Source organism: Trachinotus anak, unplaced genomic scaffold (genome assembly GCF_046630095.1).
Source record: "Trachinotus anak isolate AG129_WGS33_773 ecotype Australia unplaced genomic scaffold, CSIRO_AGI_Tana_v1 ptg000005l, whole genome shotgun sequence".
Taxonomy (NCBI): domain Eukaryota; kingdom Metazoa; phylum Chordata; class Actinopteri; order Carangiformes; family Carangidae; genus Trachinotus; species Trachinotus anak.
The window spans coordinates 16723588-16743354 of NW_027273856.1; the positions used below are offsets into that span (position 1 = coordinate 16723588).

Sequence of the window (19767 nt, forward strand, 5' to 3'; positions counted from 1 at the left end):
GTCATAAAAAACATGAACAGCTCAGAATTACTTCCCTTTATTCCCTGAAGTCACCGTCCCAACTGTTCTCAGTGCAAATACCATTAAACGTAGCACAAGTGGACACCAAACATCCTTTAGGAAGCTAAGGTGTAATGTCGGTCTCCACAGATTAAGCTGCTGAATTAACACATTCAAAGTGCAGGAGCAAAATAAGTGAGGGTGCTCTCAATAACTCCTCCTCAGTTACTTCTATTGATTCCTCACCTACCGAGTTAGAGCAGCTTTGAATTGAATTGGGCACGCGTCTGCTGGCTGTGGATAAACTTTCTCGATGACTCGGAGAAGAGTCAAAGTCAAAGTAGAGAGACCCATTTGTTGAAGACGTCATAGAAACAATTGGACCAAATAATGGCTTTTTCACAGGACTGAGGCTGTTTGTCAGCGGGGGCTATTTACTTCCCTAAAGTCCGATAAGGCCCGAAAGGCCAGTGTGTGTGTGTGTGTGTGTGTGTGTGTGTTAGCTGGAGGTGTGTGAGCCTGAATTTGTCCTGCTCTGCTATCAGCATTCTTTGTTAAGATGCTATGATTATAGTAATTGTGGTTGCTGCTGCTGAGTTTAGGAAGGAGGAGGCCCTTGGGTTTGGGTTTGGATTTGCGACGGCACCTTATCTCTGCCTCAGAGTGTGTGTGTGTGAGAGATATTTGTGATGTGTGTTTGTGTCTCGAAGACGTTGTGTGTGCACGACGCTCATGTTTCTGCCTCTCACCATGCCCACCCAGCACCTGATCTGATCACAGCAGTGCGATACCTTGAGATAATAGACTTTTTATTGATTCATCTCATACAATCTGATGATCCTCTCTGGAGCATAAACTCCTGTAATTGGTGTAAATCAGCCAGCAGACTGTAAAAGATGGACATTTATTGCCAGCAAATACAGAATCAGTAGGAATATGAGCTGGCATGAGGGGAGCTAATGGTCATTGGAGCAGCTGAAGTGGAGAAAATGACAGCTGGCGAGATGAGATGTGTCTGTTTGGTCGTTTGTGTTGTTTTTGTCTTTTTTTGCAATTTCGATCAGTGATACAAATTAAGTTTGGATGTAACACAGGAGTCAGAGTCAGGCAAGAGGAGGCTCTGAAAATATCTGTGTTCAGACAACATTAGAATAAAACAAGGGAACGTGCTGCATCGCCTCCATTTCTACATCTGGCTGCTTCTTTTAGCATCTTATTGCTTCTTACATCAGCAGACCTGCTGCTGTGTGGACAAAAGAGGTTTTCACACTGCATGCATCTTAAAACTCCTTTGATAATTAGTTACAAAGGTTTAAGCTTTCTGTGAAGTCCCTGCTGCAGATGTCTTGTGTCTAGTAAAACTTTTGAAATGAACAATATTTGCATAATACAGATGCAGGATTTTACAGTGAGAGAGAAGGAGGAGATTTTAAGATAATTTACTTTTTTTGTGGGGAAAAACATATTGCACACAAATTATTTTTCAAAGCTGAATATTTTTTACATGCTAAGAAACATGTCTGCAGGGGATATGAAGAGATATGGAGGGAGTTTATCTACTGCAGGTATCATTTTGAGCAGATATATACAGTGATGTATATGATTCAATATTTGGACAACTATGTTTTCGTGTTGTATATTGGTAGATAAATACAATATGTGTTTCCATAATTTCATTTTTGCATTTGCTTTTTACTTCAGTGAAGTAAAAAAAAAAAAGAACACTAATTCATTTCATGTTAGACAGATATGCAGATACAACTGTTTGTTGTTTACCACCAGCACCGGATTACTTACCTTAAATCTGTTAGTGTTTTTTTTTTACCACTTGGTGGCAGCACAACAAGCTGTAAACACCACACTGACATATTGTATTATCACTTTTTAATGGTTGATATGGTTTCTTTAACATCAAAATGTTCATCAGTTCATTGCTAACTTCACTGCCTGTTGCAGAACATTAGGTTTTCAGCTGCCTGTTGCTTGAAATTGTTCTGATGAGTGTGACTAAAACTAAACAAGGCTGTAAAAATCAAAACAAAATAATGAGCTGAAAGACACTAAAACACTCCAGAGAACTGAGGGTAGCTGCGTCAAGTGATGATTACTTGTGGGATGCATCACTGCGAGGGACACCTTTCACATTACACCTTTCATTTGAGCCATTGTTATTATGAAGAACTGATTGTAGCAGCTTTAATTCTCAACCTGAGTAGGAACCAGTTACAGACATTAACCTACAGTAAAATAAAGAATAACTTCAAATATTATGAGACTTAATCTCCATCAGTTTAGAGATATGATTTATAAATGATTGAATAACGTTAGGATTGAACTTGCTTTTGACACAGTAAACACCATGATTCATTTAACATATTTTTGCATTACAAACATTTTTCCTGTCGTCATCTGTTTTTTCTTTATTGCAGTCAGTGTGTCCTTAATGTGAGGTTAGTGTTAACTGTCTGGATAATGAGCCATGCAAACTCACTGCCTGTAAACTGATGTTGCTAAATGATCCCAGTATATAAAGCCCTCCAACACACTCAATGAGACTAGATAGTCAAATAAATAAAAAAAAGTATTATATTAAGAAAGGATGATATTATAAGATATAAGATATTACATTCTATGTATTATGAGCAGAAATGACTGAGATGGTTTTCTCCTGCAGGTACTCTGAGCGCAGCAACACCAAGTGTGTGGGAATCACTATAGAGACTCGGCCTGACTACTGCCTGAAGCGACACCTCAGTGACATGCTGGGCTATGGCTGCACCCGGCTGGAGATAGGAGTCCAAAGTGTGTATGAAGACGTGGCTCGAGACACCAACAGGTCAGGGAAGGGAATGGGAGGGAATAGATGAAGAAAGCAGGCCCGATGTGATAGCAGCTGGTTTGATGATGATTTACCTGCAGGCTTTTTATTTTAACAGCATGTTTTGTATGTTTGTGTTTCTCACAGAGGCCACACGGTGCGAGCTGTGTGCGAGTCTTTCCACCTGGCAAAGGACGCCGGCTTCAAAGTGGTCGCTCACATGATGCCAGACCTGCCCAACGTGGGCATGGAGAGGGACGTGGAGCAGTTTATTGTAAGTAATGACATCATCTTATCGTTATTAACACCTCAGAATATTTGAACACAGTTATAGCAATGACTGACTGATGAAATGCATTTGAGGAGTAAGAAGGTTCAGGCGTTGTTTTGAGGTTGTACGTCCGTAGGTTGCATTCATGTGAACACGATATCTCATGAATGTTTTGAGGGAATTTGATTGGTCGGCGGAGGTGTACAACCGTGAGGCGGTAATTCTAGTTCTGGCTGTTTTTTCTTTTATCTATAACACACACCACTTTCAAATGATGTTATCTTAGTTAGTATTAATTCACCATAATAAAAGTTATAATAGTGTGTTAATGTGGTGTGAGGACAGCACTTCCAAATAAGTGATATCTTGATATAATTTTGGAAAGAAAACAGCAGGTAATACTAACAAAAAGCTATTAAACTGTCACCTAAAACACTTCCCCTGTGGTTATAAATAGCAGAGAAAATCAGTTTATTGGCATAACAATATGTCAGTAAACCATAATACACTATCTACATAGCATTAGATTCAGTCAAAATACTGGCCAACGTAATGTCAATGAAATGTGTTTTTTTTTTTAAATAAATAAATAACAGTGTGGTAATATTAATCTATTTCCTAAAGTAAAAGTTATTATCAGTTTAGTGTTAATACACTGTTGTATATACAGCTGCTGTGGAGTTTGATTCATAGTGTGTGTCTGTGTCTGTGTCTTTGTGTGTGTGTGTGTGTGTGTGTGTTTCATCTGTTCCATTTCTCATGACAGCCACGGTACAATGTCAGGGGTCAGTTGTGTAAATGCTGCGTAGGCACAAAAACTGTGTTCACCATTTCCTCTACAAAAAAAAAATAGACCATGGAGCGAGTCTGTGGACCCTTGATGCAGATTTTAGACAAACATGGTTCAATAAGAAAAGTGTCAGAATGAATCAAGTATTTTGTCCCATTGTTTAGTCAAATGGGAATCAGAGGTATATTTACAAAAACACAGCTGTGGGATTAAATGTACGATTCTTTTTATTTACACTGGAAGTGTCATTTTACTTTACACTGTCTCCTTTATTGCGAGGCACGTCATAGAGTCCGTTTTGATATCTGCACTGTAAACTAAATCATTAATTATGTCTCTGGTCCCTGTTTAATAGGGATGATTGAGATATCACTGCCAGTGATGGTTTACAGGTGCGTGAGAGGATTAATGACACGGACACTGTAAATGGCTTTAACTGTGCATAAAGACAGGTGCTGTGGCATCGTTAGAGAACAAAAGGCAGAGTTGTGTTTCTTCTTTGTTGGTCTTTTCATTGACAGGACTGAAGCGTGATGAAATTGAGGAGGAGGTATTTATATGCAGATCGTTGATTGGGAGTGTCTCACCCATTTATGGCTAGCTGTGGCAGTGCAAATGAGGCTTGTGCAACAAATTTCCAAGGCGGGAATCAAACTGGGAACATGGCATGCAGCTGAATCACTAGATCACCAGGACGTCCATCAGATTGCATTTTTTGTTGTTTTTTAAAAAAAATATATGTTTATTGATTTTTTTTGAAAGGCATTGTGATTGCAGCGAAGCAACACACATTAACAAAAATAGAAATGAAAATACAGGAACAAAACAGAACAGAACATCAGGGCTCACAGACACATTCACATTCAGACAGGATTTAAATAAAGTAAAAGCAATAAATAGCTCAGTATCGCTCAGGTCTATTTTACACAAACCCTGTTGTGAAAATAGCAGCGATATCTAAACCAATATATATCATAAAAGGCAGCCATATTCTGCAAAATACACTGTCTTTGCAATGTAACATGCATGTTAAATAATCTAGTGATACATATTCAAATATGACCTTATGCCGATATGTTTTGGATAAAACTTTATCTGTTATCCAGTTCAAAAGATGCATTTTCCTGCACAGCGTCAGCATTTCGTTTATATTCATGAGTAATAGAAGCATTTCTCACACTCTGTAATAGATAGGACAGTGGTTCTCAACCTGTGCGTTGCGAATGTATTGCAAGTGGTAAAAAGATGTAATTATTATTTAAAAAATGAAATAAAAATATAAATGATAATGTTTTAGAATGAAATGATCTTTTAAAAATATGAAAAATGTTTAAAAACTCCTTTCATTGTGTTATTTTTTTCTCATATTAAGGCCAGTCACTGTGATAAAGCCAAAGACATGAACTTTTATGTCGTTGCCAACTGGACCACATTGTACATTTGTTTGCACTGAAATATTACATCCATGGTAAAAACTGGAGTAACAATTTGGATATCTGGTTAGCAGCAGGAAGAATTAAAAGGAAAAAGTCAAGAGACAGACGGCCCGGTAGTCAAGTTGTTGGGGCGCGTACCATGTTGAGCGCCATGTCACCGCTTCAACTCCCGACCAGTCCGACTCTTTCCTGCATGTCATTCCCCTCTCTCTACCCCCTTTCCTGTCGGTCTCCACTTGTCTATAATAAAGGCATAAAAACAGCCCAAAAAAATTATGAGACAGACGATGAATCAACAGGTGATCTCTCCCCCGTCAAACAAAAAAGAAAAATTGAGCTTCCTATCATTAAATTAAAAAGTGATGAGAAGGCATTACTTGGCCTCCATATAGTTGTGGGGTCAGATGTGGGCCGGCAACAATTTCAGTCCATGAGTTGGGAAAGGTTGGGAACCACTGAGATAGGATTTGATTAATTTCACCCCCTATAATCGAAGATAATAAGATTAGAAATACTTTAATTGTCCCTATAATCGAATTCAAAATTGTCCAGTAGCTTATTCACTGTATTTAGTTAAGACTGAGTCTGTGTCAGTATCTACTGCGGTTAATCTGCCAGAATTGGTGTATTTTCAGTTTGCATTCTCAAACTGTTTGATACGCACGGACATGTTTGGTTTTGAGCTGATGAAAGAGATTAATATTCAGTTTCAGGCTGGTGTGCAAACGTGCATTTGTTTTATCATAAAAGGGAATATATGTTCACTGCAGGGAGTTGCACTGGAGCCCACTTTTAATGACACAATTAAATGACTTAGAGATCATTTGTATGGTAGTTTCTGAGTTTCAAGTTGCAAAAACTAAAAAAAAAAGAGAAACAAAATGAGAAAAAATTCCCAACTAAAAATAATGCCAGTAAAATAATGCACCGAGCTGATCATTAGGTTTATTGTTTGTGACATTAGTAATCTTGTCTCCCTCTTTTGCTTGGCATCAGAGTGCGTCATTACTGTTTATCTCACAGTGGTATATAACAAGTAAGTCCTACATGTAGCATCTGAAAATAGAAACGGAAAGCGGTGACAGTCGACTCACAGTCCCAACTGTGATGTGACTCAATAGATAAAATCCTGTCAGATGTCTCTCAACAGCAGGCTCACTTCACCGCCCTGATTGGAAACACAGCTATAATGTGAATGTGCAGAATCTGACAGCGCCACTTCCCAACATGCCAAACTGTAGGATGTAAATGAAGACTCTGTTTGAGGCTCTGCGCAATTTCTGCTCATTTGATTTATTTTTACGGCGATAAAACAGAAATCAAGTCATTAAAGGCACAATGAAGGAAAAGAATATGTATCACTTCTGGTGCAGGTGAGTAATCTGAAGCACAGTGTGTCACTCGCTGACTGCAGCAATAGTAGCAACTTTTGTCTGTAATTCAAATGTTTCTGTATTTTTTTATTTTTTATTGCTGTTTCTGATTACTGGCTGTGGTGACTCACTGGGTGTTGCATTACAAAAGAACAGTCTTCACTGTCTTACAGAGGTGAAAAAGTTCAAACTCTCAATGTTCCTCTGTAATGAGCTCCTAATTAAACCAGAGGAGAAAACAAAAAGAGATGGAATAGTCAGAGTAATGTGGAAACAGTTCTGCTCAGAGAGTAAAACCACACCAACCACCTAAATTTGAAACATGATTTTTATTTTTTGGCTGGACCGCCACAGCACGGCCAGCCCTATAAATGCAAACACAGTGTTTTAAGACAAATAGTAGTTACAGGAAACAGTAAAGACAGTTGTAGGATTAAAATGCAGAGCGCAAAGACAACAAGGTCAGTAATGATTGTATTTCGTTACTCATGTTGCTTTCACTACTGGTAGTTGAGGCTGATAAGACCCAATCAGGGAGCAGCCATTGGTGTCTACGTCATAGACTGTAGATAAAAATGGACGCAGACTCCGGCTGTGAAAAGTGAAACCAATGCCGAAGAGCCTTAAACCTGCATTCTATCTAATGACCATCAGGGGGCGACTCCACTGGTTGTAAAAAGAAGTCTGATTGTATTGAAGTCTATGGGAAAATGTCTCTACTTCTCACTTGATTTATTACCTCAATAAACATTTTCCTCATGAGTTTATGGTGGTCAGTCTCTAGTTTCAAGTCTTCTTCAATACAACATGATGTACATTTTTTAAATTATGGTCCCATTTAGAGGAGAATAGATGATGAAGCAGGGTATGCATCAGGGAGGGGCTACCACGTGATTGACAGACTGTACCACACTCGGCGACCTGCCTGACAATCAGGACAGAGTACAGAGCAGATCAGGTCCACCCCTCAGTCCTCCTCAGCTCCACCTTCTCCTCCAAATATGGTTTCTTCTGGTTTCAAAAATCCAAGATGGCGACGGCCAAATTATAAACAAGGCTTCAAAAACCCAGAGTTTTCAAGCTAAAATGGGTCCAGCAGCGTTTCCATAAGTTTAAGTGGCTTGAAAACTAGTAGTAGAGTAGTGTGGAAGGCAGGAGTAAACGTACCAAAGAGATGTGTTTTAAAAATAAAACATAGTTGTGTAGACGTAGCCTGTTACAAGTTACATCACTGGTCGGCCACCCGAGTGTTGGCGTTTCCTCATTGGTCGTTGCGCTTCCAAAATGAATTAGTGCGAACAAGTATTGTTGCCAACTTTGTGCCACTAGATTTACCCACTTTTCAGACCACTGAACGACTTTTTCCCCAAACAAAGCACTTAGCAACAAATTTAGCGGCCAGGTGCACCTCTCTGTGATGACCTCATGAAGTAAATATAGCCGTAATCACAGCACTCTCTCTGTGTTTAACTTATGTGTTTGGTGATTCTGTCAGACGGCGTCATGGTTAGAAAATCAGGATTTTAGCAGCAGCTTAGAAGTTAGCATGTTGGCTTAATGGGCTGCGTATCGGTCACTATTTTAAACTTGCTCTGTTGTGTGACAACAGAAACAGAAACTAGAGATCGGGACCACTCTCTGACTTACAGAGTAAATACAAAGTCACCACCAGCAGCCAGCTAACTTAGCTTAGCATAGACTCGAAAAAGCTAGCCGGTCTCTGTTCAAAGGTAGAAAAATGTATCTACCAGCACCTGTAAAGAAAAAAAATTCTCTAATTAACACATTATATCCATTAGTTTCATCCAGATGACGTCAATTTGTTGTTTTTCCTTTTTTTAGTATAACCAAACTAGATATAACATGATAGACAGGAATGGAAGGGTAATCTGAAGAAGTGGCCTCAGATAGCAGGAACAGTAATTTAGCTTAGTGTTAGCTAAGTGACTCTGTGTCTACTCTGAGGTTGTGTTGTCTCCTTTAATAGGACACCTGTCACTGTTATTAACGAAGGACTGATAAGCCTCAGAGCTTTTTAGCCTGCTCATCTCTTCACTGCCGGTAACACTGGGATCAGTAAAGAACCTAAATGTGCTTCTGTACATTGTTGAAGGCCACTTCTTAAAGTCGTCCTCTAATCCCTGACTAGGAGAAGGCAGAGATATGGTCACATTATCCTGTTTAAGAAGTGACAGAGTGTGTTCACACACAATTCATTACCCCCAAAATCTCTATCTAACAAAAGGGAACAGACTTGTAGCTTACTGTAAGTCTTGTTCAGAGAAGGAAATAATAGTAGGTGGCTGTTTTGAACTGTTAATGCTGGATCCTGGTAATTCCAGTCTTGATGCTAATCTCAGTTAACTGTCTCCTGGCTGTAGCCTCATGTGTCATGAACAAACATGAGAGTGGTATCATTGAGTGACTGGTGGGTGAGCGTCCCTCTCCACCTCTTTGCCAGTTTTTGGATAAAGTTTGGTGAGGTCAGACACTGCGAAGATGAGATTTTGCTAACAGCTAACATTCATGCTAACTATTCAACACTATTTACCTGAAATCAATTCTTCTTCTTTGCTCTAAAACCGTAACCTGCACAGGAAGTTGTACTGTGCAGCCACTGGCAACTACTGTTTTAGAGCAGCAAAGAAGAACTGATTTTATGGACATAACATAATGTCAGCAAAAATATCAGCAATTTGGAATTACTTTCCTCTTCAAAGTCCAACTAGCACTAGCATATATGGTGATGCTGATATGTATGTAATGAGCTAATATTAGTGGTTCTGTTGGTTGGGCTGTATTTAAATCCCAGTGTGCTGTAGTATCTTGTCTCACAGAGGGCAGGAGTGGACAGAATGGAGGTTTAATGATCTGAGACTGAGCAGAGAGACCAACGTGTCTGTCCCACTGCTGACCAGATGTCAGCTGTGATGCACAGTTTTCACCAAATTTAACCACTGTGTTGCTGTTTTTCCTGAAGATGCTGGATTGGCTTCTGCTGTTATTCATTATTGTGTGAAAGCAGAGCAAGCTTTCAGTTTTTTTAAAGGTTATTTTTTGTGCGCTGCCTGTAAAATGTCTAGCGATGAAAGCATTAGGACCCCACCCCCCCAACCCCCAATCGTCTGAGCATCAGCGGCTCTGAGTGCTTCATTTTTCACAGAAGATTTAAGAGTCCGTGTCTTCCTGCAGATTTGTTACATTACCCCTGTGTGTGTGTGTGTGTGTGTGTGTGTGTGTGTGTGTGTGTGTGTTTACTGAACCACTTGTGTGTGTGTGAATGTGTGTTTGATGGTAGTGTGGAGGGCAGCAGCAGGTCGACACAGTGAGGGGAAGCAGATTAGATGTGTATTCAGCCCTCGGAGTCTCTTTCCTTTCCCTTCCTGTAACATTTCCTCTGTCACTTGTCCTCTCCTGACACTTAATTTCTTCCTGCTGCTGTCTTGTGTGTGCAGTCTCAATATTTCCTCTCTCCTGTCTCTTTGTTTCTCTTTCCCCTCATGCTTTTTTCTCCTCTCCATTATCTTTTACTTTAACTTTATCCTCTCTCTCCTCTCCAGTTGTAAATTTGCACTTGATTCTTTCCTCCCGTCACGCTCTCTCGTCTCTGTCCTCTTCCAATCACACTCCTCCCTGTCTGCCTTTCTCCCCTCTTATCGTATCACACCGACACCTACAGATGATGCAACTTGTGTCCAGCTCCCTTTTGCTCCTTCTCAACATGTCTAATCTTCCATGACAGACTTCCTGCTGGTAAGTGGGAAAAACATGCAGGTTCTTACACATCTTCACACCAGGATCCAAACTAAACATCATGGTACTTTTCCTGAGATGCTCAGTTTGGATCCTGCTGCAACTCTCACGCAGAGAGCATCCAGAAAAAGTCAGGTTTGAAAGACGAAGTGGAATCATGGACATATTTATTATCTTTTCATATTTATGTTAAGTGTAAGCCTTTGTACATGGCGCCTAAACCAAAGTTTATGATACAGACATGTTTAATTCAGCGGGATAATCTTCACAGATGAACCATTTCTATCATTTTTAAAGCCTAGGTACAATCACCAGAAGTGAAAAGCTACTGCTAGGCCATAAATGAACTACACCACGGTCACATGACTTCAGTGTCTCCACCACTAAACTTCAACTTGTAGTTTGACTTCTACAAAAGCCTTTCTCTTACAAAGTTAGTGATGGTTTACAAAAAGTATGAGTATGAGTGAGTATGAACACTAGACTGTAAAGGTGGACTGGTGAGAAGATCGGTTTTCATGTTCAGGGTGATGACGTTTAACGTCCCCGACAACCTCTGTAGTCTCATTTAGACGCTTGTTAGCAGCAAAGAGACATAAATGCTCAAAGAAATCTTGACTGGCTTCAGGACTTGGGACCAAGTTTGAGTGGAGTTTTGACCATCAGTAGACTGAACACTGGAAACTACTAGATGCTGGATTTAATATACATAGAAAAAACTTTGCAAATGTTTTTTGAGGAAGGAAATGCTTTCAGCATGCACGCATTGTTAAACTTCTTACTTGCTGTGATTGTGTTTGTTTCTGTAACTGAGTCCAGTTATTTATATTCAGCTTTGAAGAACACTGGGACTTTTTTTTCTATTAACAACAGATCAAATGATTACTGACAGACTGTAGCAGGATTCACTGTATTGTCTCTACATGTAGCTGATCTGGCTCTTTAGCTGCTAAATGCTCCACTATGTTCATCAGCTAAATACAAACTGTGCCTGTTTGCAGTTTGGTGCTGAGCAGAGAGTGGACTGTGGGTCTGTGTTGGTCTGATAGAAAAACCATTAGCTGGAACTCACTATAAAACTTGGTTCATCACTACAAGAACCTGCTTTCACACTGTCATCTAATACATCATTGTTATACTAATAATAATAATAATTATTATTATATCTGCCTAACTCCCAGGTATGATTATAGTGGCTTTAAGAGGAAATAAAACAATTTTGTTGCGTGAATGAAGAATATGGATTAATTTTTTTTTTTTTTATCTCAATATTGAACAAAATATTTATAATGTTAATTTTAGTCATAATCCCTCAGCCAGCTGCCCCGTGACCTTTTAAAGGATTAGGGAGGGAAAGAAAATGAGTGGATGGCATGAATGAAAATTCCGGTTCATGAATGTTGACGCGTTTGTTTGCTCTCAGTGTCGAAAAGCTGCAAATATGATGCAAATAGCAGCTGAGATTTCAGTGGAGGGATGTTTATTGAAATGTGAGGGAACGTCAGGCCGTGTCGGCACAGAGCTCTGCAGAGCTGGAAGCTGGGATCTCTTCATTTTTGTTTTCTCTTTGCATCAGTCACACCCAAACACTCTCCCTTGTCAGCCTTTGTCTGTTGCTCGTATTTTCTGTTCCTGTCAGATCTCAGACCAGTTCAGGAGCACAGAACAGCAGCAGGGGAAGTTTGCATCCTCCTCGCGTCTATCGTTGCTGCCCTGATAATGAAATTCGATTACAACTTCCTCCCAGCCCGAGACCCTCTCTTACTTATCTCTCGTGTACAGATGCTCCCTGTCCTGGGGGAGGAATCCTTAACAGGGTTTCTCTCAGGAGCTGTGATGCATGATCCAGAATGGTAGCAGGCACAAAAATCCCTAAAATAGTCTATAGACTCCTTTTTCTCCCTTTTCACTGTTATTTCTCCGACAGGGTCCCCTCCCTCCTTCCCTCCCTCCCTTTAGGTTTAGTGCAGGGCCATGTGGGACATGTCCTCATGTGGTTATGAGCTGTGACGAGAGAGAGAGAGATTATGAGATACTGATAAAGCGGCCTGATTCCAGATCTTCACGGTTCTGATCCTGATAGTCGGTACTGAGGGGGAGAGAACGACGGGAAATCACACTGATTCACTTCACTGCTCTGAGCCATTCAGAGACATTTGTCTCCTTCAGCTGAATAACTCAGCTCTGTTGTGTCCTCTTTGATATCTGTTTTCAAGCTCAGTGGATGTCTTCTTTTTATGTCTATAAGAATCTGGCCCTTTTTTTTTTTTTAATCAAACGTTCAGATACTTTTCTTTGCTGCGATCCGGTCGTGTAGAAAAAGCAGAATGAATGAAAAGAAACACTGGAGGCATTTGTTCAGAACCACTTTTCTTTTCTTTCTCTTCAGTCTTTTTTTTTTTTTTTTTTTTTTACATCTTCCTCAGTTTCTATCATCCATAAAGTTTATTACACAACACAGTGACATGACAAAACAATGATTTATGGTGAAAGAAATCCTGTTGATTCATGTTGAAATACTTCAGTTTGTTAAATTCACTTCAGATTGTGTCAGAAATCCAGTGAGAAACAAACTGTAACGCCTGGAGAAATGCCCAGTCTTCACACTTTGATCGCCTTTAATGTGGAAAACGGATCTGTGTGTTTTCTCGTAGGAGTTTTTTGAGAATCCGGCTTTCAGGCCTGATGGTTTGAAGCTATACCCAACGCTGGTGATCCGAGGCACGGGGCTGTATGAGCTGTGGAAGACCGGCCGCTACAAGAGCTACACACCCAGCGCCCTGGTGGACCTTGTGGCTCGAATCCTGGCACTGGTGCCGCCGTGGACACGAGTCTACAGGGTGCAGAGGTAAGAGAGTAAACAGGCCTCAGGTGGATGTTCACCAGTGTAGTTTAAGGCTCCATAAGGCAAAATAATTGATATAAACATTGATACAACTGTCTCTTTGTAATGTCCATCAGTCTCCCTGCAGCCGAGCACACTGTGACTTTTAGCTGCTTTCAGGTTTTTGGACTCTCACAGCTCTCATCAGTCTCCGAGGCAGAGAGAGAGAGACAGAGAGAGAGAGATTAATAGAGATTAATAAAATGCAAATAATTAATGATTTATTTGTGATGACAATTTTGTTTTAGCTTCTCCATAAAATGTATTTGTCGTCTTACTGTCATCACTCTGGTATCCGGGGAAAAAGCGTCAGAGACAGAGTGGTGAGCAAAACTGGACACGCTCGCTCTTTGTTACTCTCACTCTTTTTCTCCCTGTCAAAGGGAACCAAACATCCCCCCACCCCCACCCCTCAAAATCCAATAAAAACATCTTTGAGACACAGAAACTATGAGTCAATGTCATGTTCACCCCCCATCCCACCACCACCACCGCCACGTTGAGAGCAGTGGTGCAGTATTGTGCCCCCCCACCCCACACACACACACACACACACACACACACACACACACACACACACACACACACACACAGGTTTTATATATAAAACACATTAGTGAGCAGATACCCACAGAATTTGTACTTAAATGATCTGCTCTATGTTTATTTTCACAGTTGTCTCTTTTCTTTTCCTCCATCCCTTCACATATCATCCATCTCTCTGCTCTCGTACCAGGGACATCCCCATGCCGCTGGTGAGCTCCGGAGTGGAGCATGGAAACCTGAGAGAGCTGGCGCTGGCCAGGATGAAGGACATGGGCACTGAGGTGAGACTCAGAGGCCTCTCTTATTAAACTGAAAGACTCTGTGTCAGCTCATTTTGAGTAAGGAAGCTAATAGACCTTTATTTTCTAGCTGGGATTCGATCCAGACAGGGACAGTAGACCTCAGGTGGAGGTGGCTGCCAACAGTCGAATGCTGACTCTCAGAATCATTTGCATATTTTTCTATGACAGAGGAAGACGACAGATTAAAGAACCTCTCAGGTGTAGTTCAGAGCTCCTGGAGCATGGAATTGGAGCTACCTCCTTCCCAGAACATTTATTGAATTTATGTTAGAAAGTAGTGGACAACTTCAGTAGAGGCTGAGAACACCAGGCCGGGGTGTTGCCAACTAAACACGAGGCAGAAGACCAGCTTCCATTAAAACAGAAAAACTCTTCATCAGAAAACACGTATGGGGTGAGGAGCCTCCTGTTAGCTTCTATTAGAAACAACCAGGGCAGTTACTGACCATCAGGCAGAAATACACCACATAAACACACAGCTCTTTTTTTTTTTTTTCTCCACCGCCACATTTTCTTGTTTTTGCTTCACTTGCAAAAACAAGAAAGCTACCTCAGAGTCGTGTTTCATTTTCTGTTACATTTTGCTCCACACTTCCACAAAACTGTTGCTGTGCCAAGTTCAAATTATTGGAACTTTGACCCAGTTTCCCACCGACTTTTCAAAAAATCTTCCCAACCAGTTTGCAGCTTCCTGCAGCTCATTGTCTGAGGAGAAACTTGTCTTCATCGTGTTGAAAACGAACCAGTCTTGTCCAGAACTGATTTTTTTTTTTTGCTTTTGATTTCACCTGACTTTTTTTCTTTTTTTGAAGAAACTGTAGCTCATCCAGGTAACTGAAACCTCTGAAGTTTTAACTCTTAGGATTTCAGATGTCCTGGTTTAGTTATTGGTGGTAACAGTAAGAGTGGTTTAACACAACAGCAAACACTCCTTCAGCAGCGGCTTTGTCAGAAAGATGCTCAATAATCTGCCTTTTTCCATCATGTCATGAGCAACCATGGTCTGATTTGACTCCGTGACACAGTGAAGCTGCTGCATTTGCTGAGGAGTTGGTCGTGTGCAGCCTGTTTCCTGCAGCTGCTTCTACTGTTTCCATTACTCCCTGACAGATTTCGAACTGACCCACTGTTTTTTTCTGTTTTTTTTTTTTTTTTTTTTTTTAAACCCAAAATAATGACGAAATCTTATTTTGTAGAGTCTCTTTTGATCTGGCAGGAGGAGGAAATTCTGAGTTTGCATTAGCAGTAAGTTAATACAGCTCTGATACGACTGCAGGAGAGTGAACAGTGATGCCGACCGCAAAGATTATCAAAGGCAGCGTTAAATGTCATGAACTATTGCACAAATATCACAAATGATTTAAGCTTGATTCAAGAGTTTTTATGCCTCTGCTTCACCGACAGCCAAATTTGGCACAAACATCCAGTTGGGCTCAAAGACAAACTGATTAGATTTTGGTGGTTAAAGGTCAAAACACTTTTTAGCCTTTCTCAAGACTTTACAGAGCAATTATTACAAAATTTCACACAAATGGTTAAAGTGGGCGGTGGAGGCGTACAACCTCAAGGTGGTCAAATCAAACTGATGTAAACATTAGATCAAACAGGACGTGACAAAATTTTGACACATTTGAATGTCTCTCTGCTGCAGTGTCGAGACGTGAGAACCAGAGAAGTGGGCATTCAGGAGATCCACCACAAAGTCAGACCGTACCAGGTAAGAGGCAGCGTCTGGAAATACACGACAGTCACTTTTACAAAGATGGAGGTCGATGGATGAAAGACACTGAGATAAACACCCTCTCCGGTCACTAACAAACACAAGTATCTGCTCAGGTGGAGCTGGTGCGGAGGGACTACGTGGCCAACGGCAGCTGGGAGACCTTCCTCTCCTACGAGGACCCAGAGCAGGACATCCTGATTGGCCTGCTGCGTCTGCGTCGCTGCTCCCCACAGTCCTTCCGTCCTGAGCTGAAAGGAGGCGTGTCCATCGTCCGCGAGCTGCACGTCTACGGTAGCGTCGTCCCCGTCAGCAGCCGAGACCCCAGCAAGTTCCAGCATCAGGTGCTTATGATTTCACACACATAAAGTAGATCCACCAGAAACGTTATGTTTTCTACCAGATGTGGATATGTGTCCTCCTCTCTCGTCCTCGTGCAGGGCTTTGGTATGATGCTGATGGAGGAGGCGGAGAGAATTGCCAGAGATGAACACGGCTCTGGAAAACTAGCTGTTATATCAGGTGAGACGCAAACAGCACAGTGGGACATCATTTACCCTCCTCAGGGTATTTGACCCATACATGACTTCAATATGTCAGCAGGTGAAACTAAACATATTGTGAGCTCAACCATCAACACTGTGAAATAGCCAGTACAGGATGAGATTGAGAAAATGTCAACAGCTGACATTGATATTTAGTTTTAAGTTGTGTTGTTGAGTAACCAACATCCAACATCTTCCAAATGTCTCATGTCAAGGTAATGTTGACACAGAAATATCGACCTTCAAGTCGTGAGCAAAACCCATCCTCTACTAAACATCAGCTAAACATCACAACGTCAGTTAGCGAATGTTGGGTTTTGACGGCAGCCTGATTTTCATTTCCAACCAAAATATAACATCAGCCCGATGAATCTAATGTATTAATTCTAGGTGTTTTTTCCTCTTTTTTTTATTTTTTGTTACATATTTTACTTTTTGTGATATACCCTAATACAATAAAGGCTGTTTAACTATATCCTGGCTCTGTGCCAGTGTGCCGGAACTAAGCCTTTTGAAAACCATTTCAATTTCAAGAGCACCTTGTATTTACAACGTCATAACTGTGAACACCTGGTATTTGTTTTTGTAATTTTTATTGATGTTAATATTGGATTTTATCTTTGCAGCTGTGTTGGCAGCACTTTGTTAACACTTCTGTTTGCTGATGATGACTCAGAGTTACACACTTGAGGCTGATGGGAACAGTTTGTCTTGTAGCTACAGTCTCAACAATATGACGTGAATACGACTGTAGAGCCATACAACACACTTGTGTAAAATAAAACGCATTGCATTGTGGAATTGTTCGCGAAACAACTGGATAGATGAAAAGACTCAGAATCCAGACACTCAAATAAAATAGTGGAGGGTAAATAAAGTGCATCTCTAATATATATTTGGCGTTTCTTCATTACAGTTACCTTTTACCTGAGCAGGTACATCAGTATAGTTGTATATGAGATCAACTAAAACTTTGTGCTTGCAAGTAAAAAAGAGAAGTTTCTATATCGATCAATGTAACATATTTTTTCACTCTTCATCTCTGATTCTCATACACTTTGCTTTGTTGTTCTCTGTCCATGGTTTGTTGTGCAGGCGTAGGAACAAGGAACTACTACAGGAAGATGGGCTACGAGCTGGAGGGACCGTACATGGTGAAGGACCTTTACGGACCAGGGATGGACTGAACCTGGACAATAAAAGACACACACACACGCACAAATATTGTTATTTATCCAGACAATATTCCTGGGACATGACTCCTGCAGTATTTTTAGTTCTGTTCTCCGAGCTTCGGAGGAGATAATAGTTGGGTTCGTCTCTCAGCTCCTGCATCTGCTTTTTATCTGGGACACACTTGGCAACGCTGCTCCTGCATTTCTTCTGTTGTGTGTAGATAAGGAGCCGGTGTGAGGACATCGGGAGTAAAGTCAAGTTATTTGGGATGAAGTTGGAGCAACCTGTGAATGAGTTCTGTAAGCAGGTGGAGGTGCACACTGACGTTTTTAATTTTTACATTTTAGTCCGCTCCTTTTCTAAACAGGCACCAAAATAAGACACAAACAATGACATGTTGGTATTTTTAGCTCCACATTGCAATAAATGGGTTCCACCAGTGCCTCGTCAGTGACCTCTGTTCCAGCAAACAGGACAGATTCAGTTTGACAATGAAGCTGAGGCGTTTTTACTTCCTCTGAAATGTCTGGGTATCCCTGAAATATTCCTGTGTGTTCGTTCAGGACGAGGAACCTGTTTAGCGTCTCAGTTTGAGTTAATCATGTTTATGTTGCGACTAAACTGAAAACCCATTATGAGTCGAGCGTTCATTAATGGCTGGCAGTGGATGAATGAGCAGTGGGAAGCGTCCTCACTGGGCAGCCGTTGTGTAATTGCACGATTTTGATTTATAGGGCAGGAAATTGAATATTAGCGTTACATAAATTGCTTTTTAAAGCTCCACAGTTAATCCTGTTTCTTGTTTTTCTTTCATGCATTTTCAGATGTACATGCATTCTGGTGAATTCCAGATGTTGAAACACATCACTTGACCGTTTTTTTTCTTTCCCCCTCAGAGAATAAAAGTATATTGCAGTTACCGCTTGTGTCCGTTCCTGCTTCGTGAGAGAAGTTGTTGAAGGTGTTTCAGTAATTAAACATAAATGACAGAATAGCCAAAACGGTTGTAGCTCCCAAAGAAAGGTCACATCGTAAGACTGGCTCCTGTAATGTATCCCCCAATGTCAAGGGTGGCAGCCCCTGCAGGAGACCCCTGATGATTGCCCTATGAGAGTGCTTTACTGGCTCATTTGACGCAGCCTTTCCAATTACATCTCCATCAGTTACCTGTCTGTTGAACACTGAGTGAATGCTGCGTTCAGCCGCACTGTTACTGAAAATGGTTTGTCATTTGAAGAATAGCCTGCAATAAAGCCCAAAAGGCTCACGCGGCGACCTATGTCTCATATAGATTTCAGACTGCACGGGGCAACTGAAGCTGAACGGCCATGCGTAATTTCCTGGATGCGGCCCCTGTGTCGTGACTATGCTGTGCTGTGTGTTGCTGTTGCAGTCCTGACGCAGTGAGGGATAGGCCAGATTTGGGCTTTCTCTCCACGCTTGCTCACTCCTGCTATCAGCTGTGAAATCTGAAAGGACTTTCCTCCCGTTCAGACTCGCTGAGTCTGTGCCGAGCTGATTTTAGCTGTGGAGGAAGGAGACTTTGGTCTAATCTTCACTGCAACATGAGCAGAGGTACAGCAGCTTCACTTAAACTCTACTGAAGTGAAGGAGCCTAAAATTACCACAGTAAAGCAAGAGGTAAGGGGATTTAAGGTGGCTGAGTTTATCTGTATACGCTACACTTGGTGTGTGAATTACAGAGTTCATTCTTTTAAATAATATAGTGGGTCATCAAAGAGATTTTTTTTTTCTCACATAACTGAAGTTACACAGTGTGTCAGCTTTAGTGTGGATATTTAATATTACCTTAGTCACGTCTTTCATGTGCGCAAACTCAGTATACAAAGTGGTACTACAATGATGAAAGCACATAGTTATAATAATAAGGTGCAGCAAAACCCTCATCCAGTATCCTTATTCCAATAAGTGCTGCTACACAGGATACTGGTGTTACCATACAATTACCATTACTATACAGTGATTCCTCTTATACTGGACAACAAAGTGGTCCATGTTTACCAGTGCATAGTGTACACAAGTTGGTGTAATGTTGATATGTGTTTTTGCTCAGTTAGGAAATTCTACATCATTTTTAGCCTCTAGATATGGAAAGGTGGGTCTGTCAGTCAGTCCACTGCTTTGGTCCTGAC

At 40.9% G+C, this 19767-nt stretch overlaps 1 protein-coding gene across 2 annotated transcripts in view; it reads left to right on the forward strand.

Moving 5' to 3' along the window:
* Positions 1–19767, forward strand: part of elp3 (elongator acetyltransferase complex subunit 3) — a 127841-nt gene that overhangs the window by 6309 nt on the left and 101765 nt on the right. The window contains exons 9-16 of one of the 2 annotated variants that reach the window (XM_071478598.1): positions 2675–2836; positions 2966–3092; positions 13096–13289; positions 14062–14152; positions 15825–15890; positions 16010–16237; positions 16334–16415; positions 17534–18533. In XM_071478598.1, the coding sequence (XP_071334699.1) occupies positions 2675–2836; positions 2966–3092; positions 13096–13289; positions 14062–14152; positions 15825–15890; positions 16010–16237; positions 16334–16415; positions 17534–17625 (1042 nt within the window). In that variant the 3' untranslated portion in view covers positions 17626–18533. Of the gene's footprint in view, positions 1–2674; positions 2837–2965; positions 3093–13095; positions 13290–14061; positions 14153–15824; positions 15891–16009; positions 16238–16333; positions 16416–17533; positions 18534–19767 lie in introns of those variants that run through there. The other variant, XM_071478597.1, reaches the window with a different exon arrangement.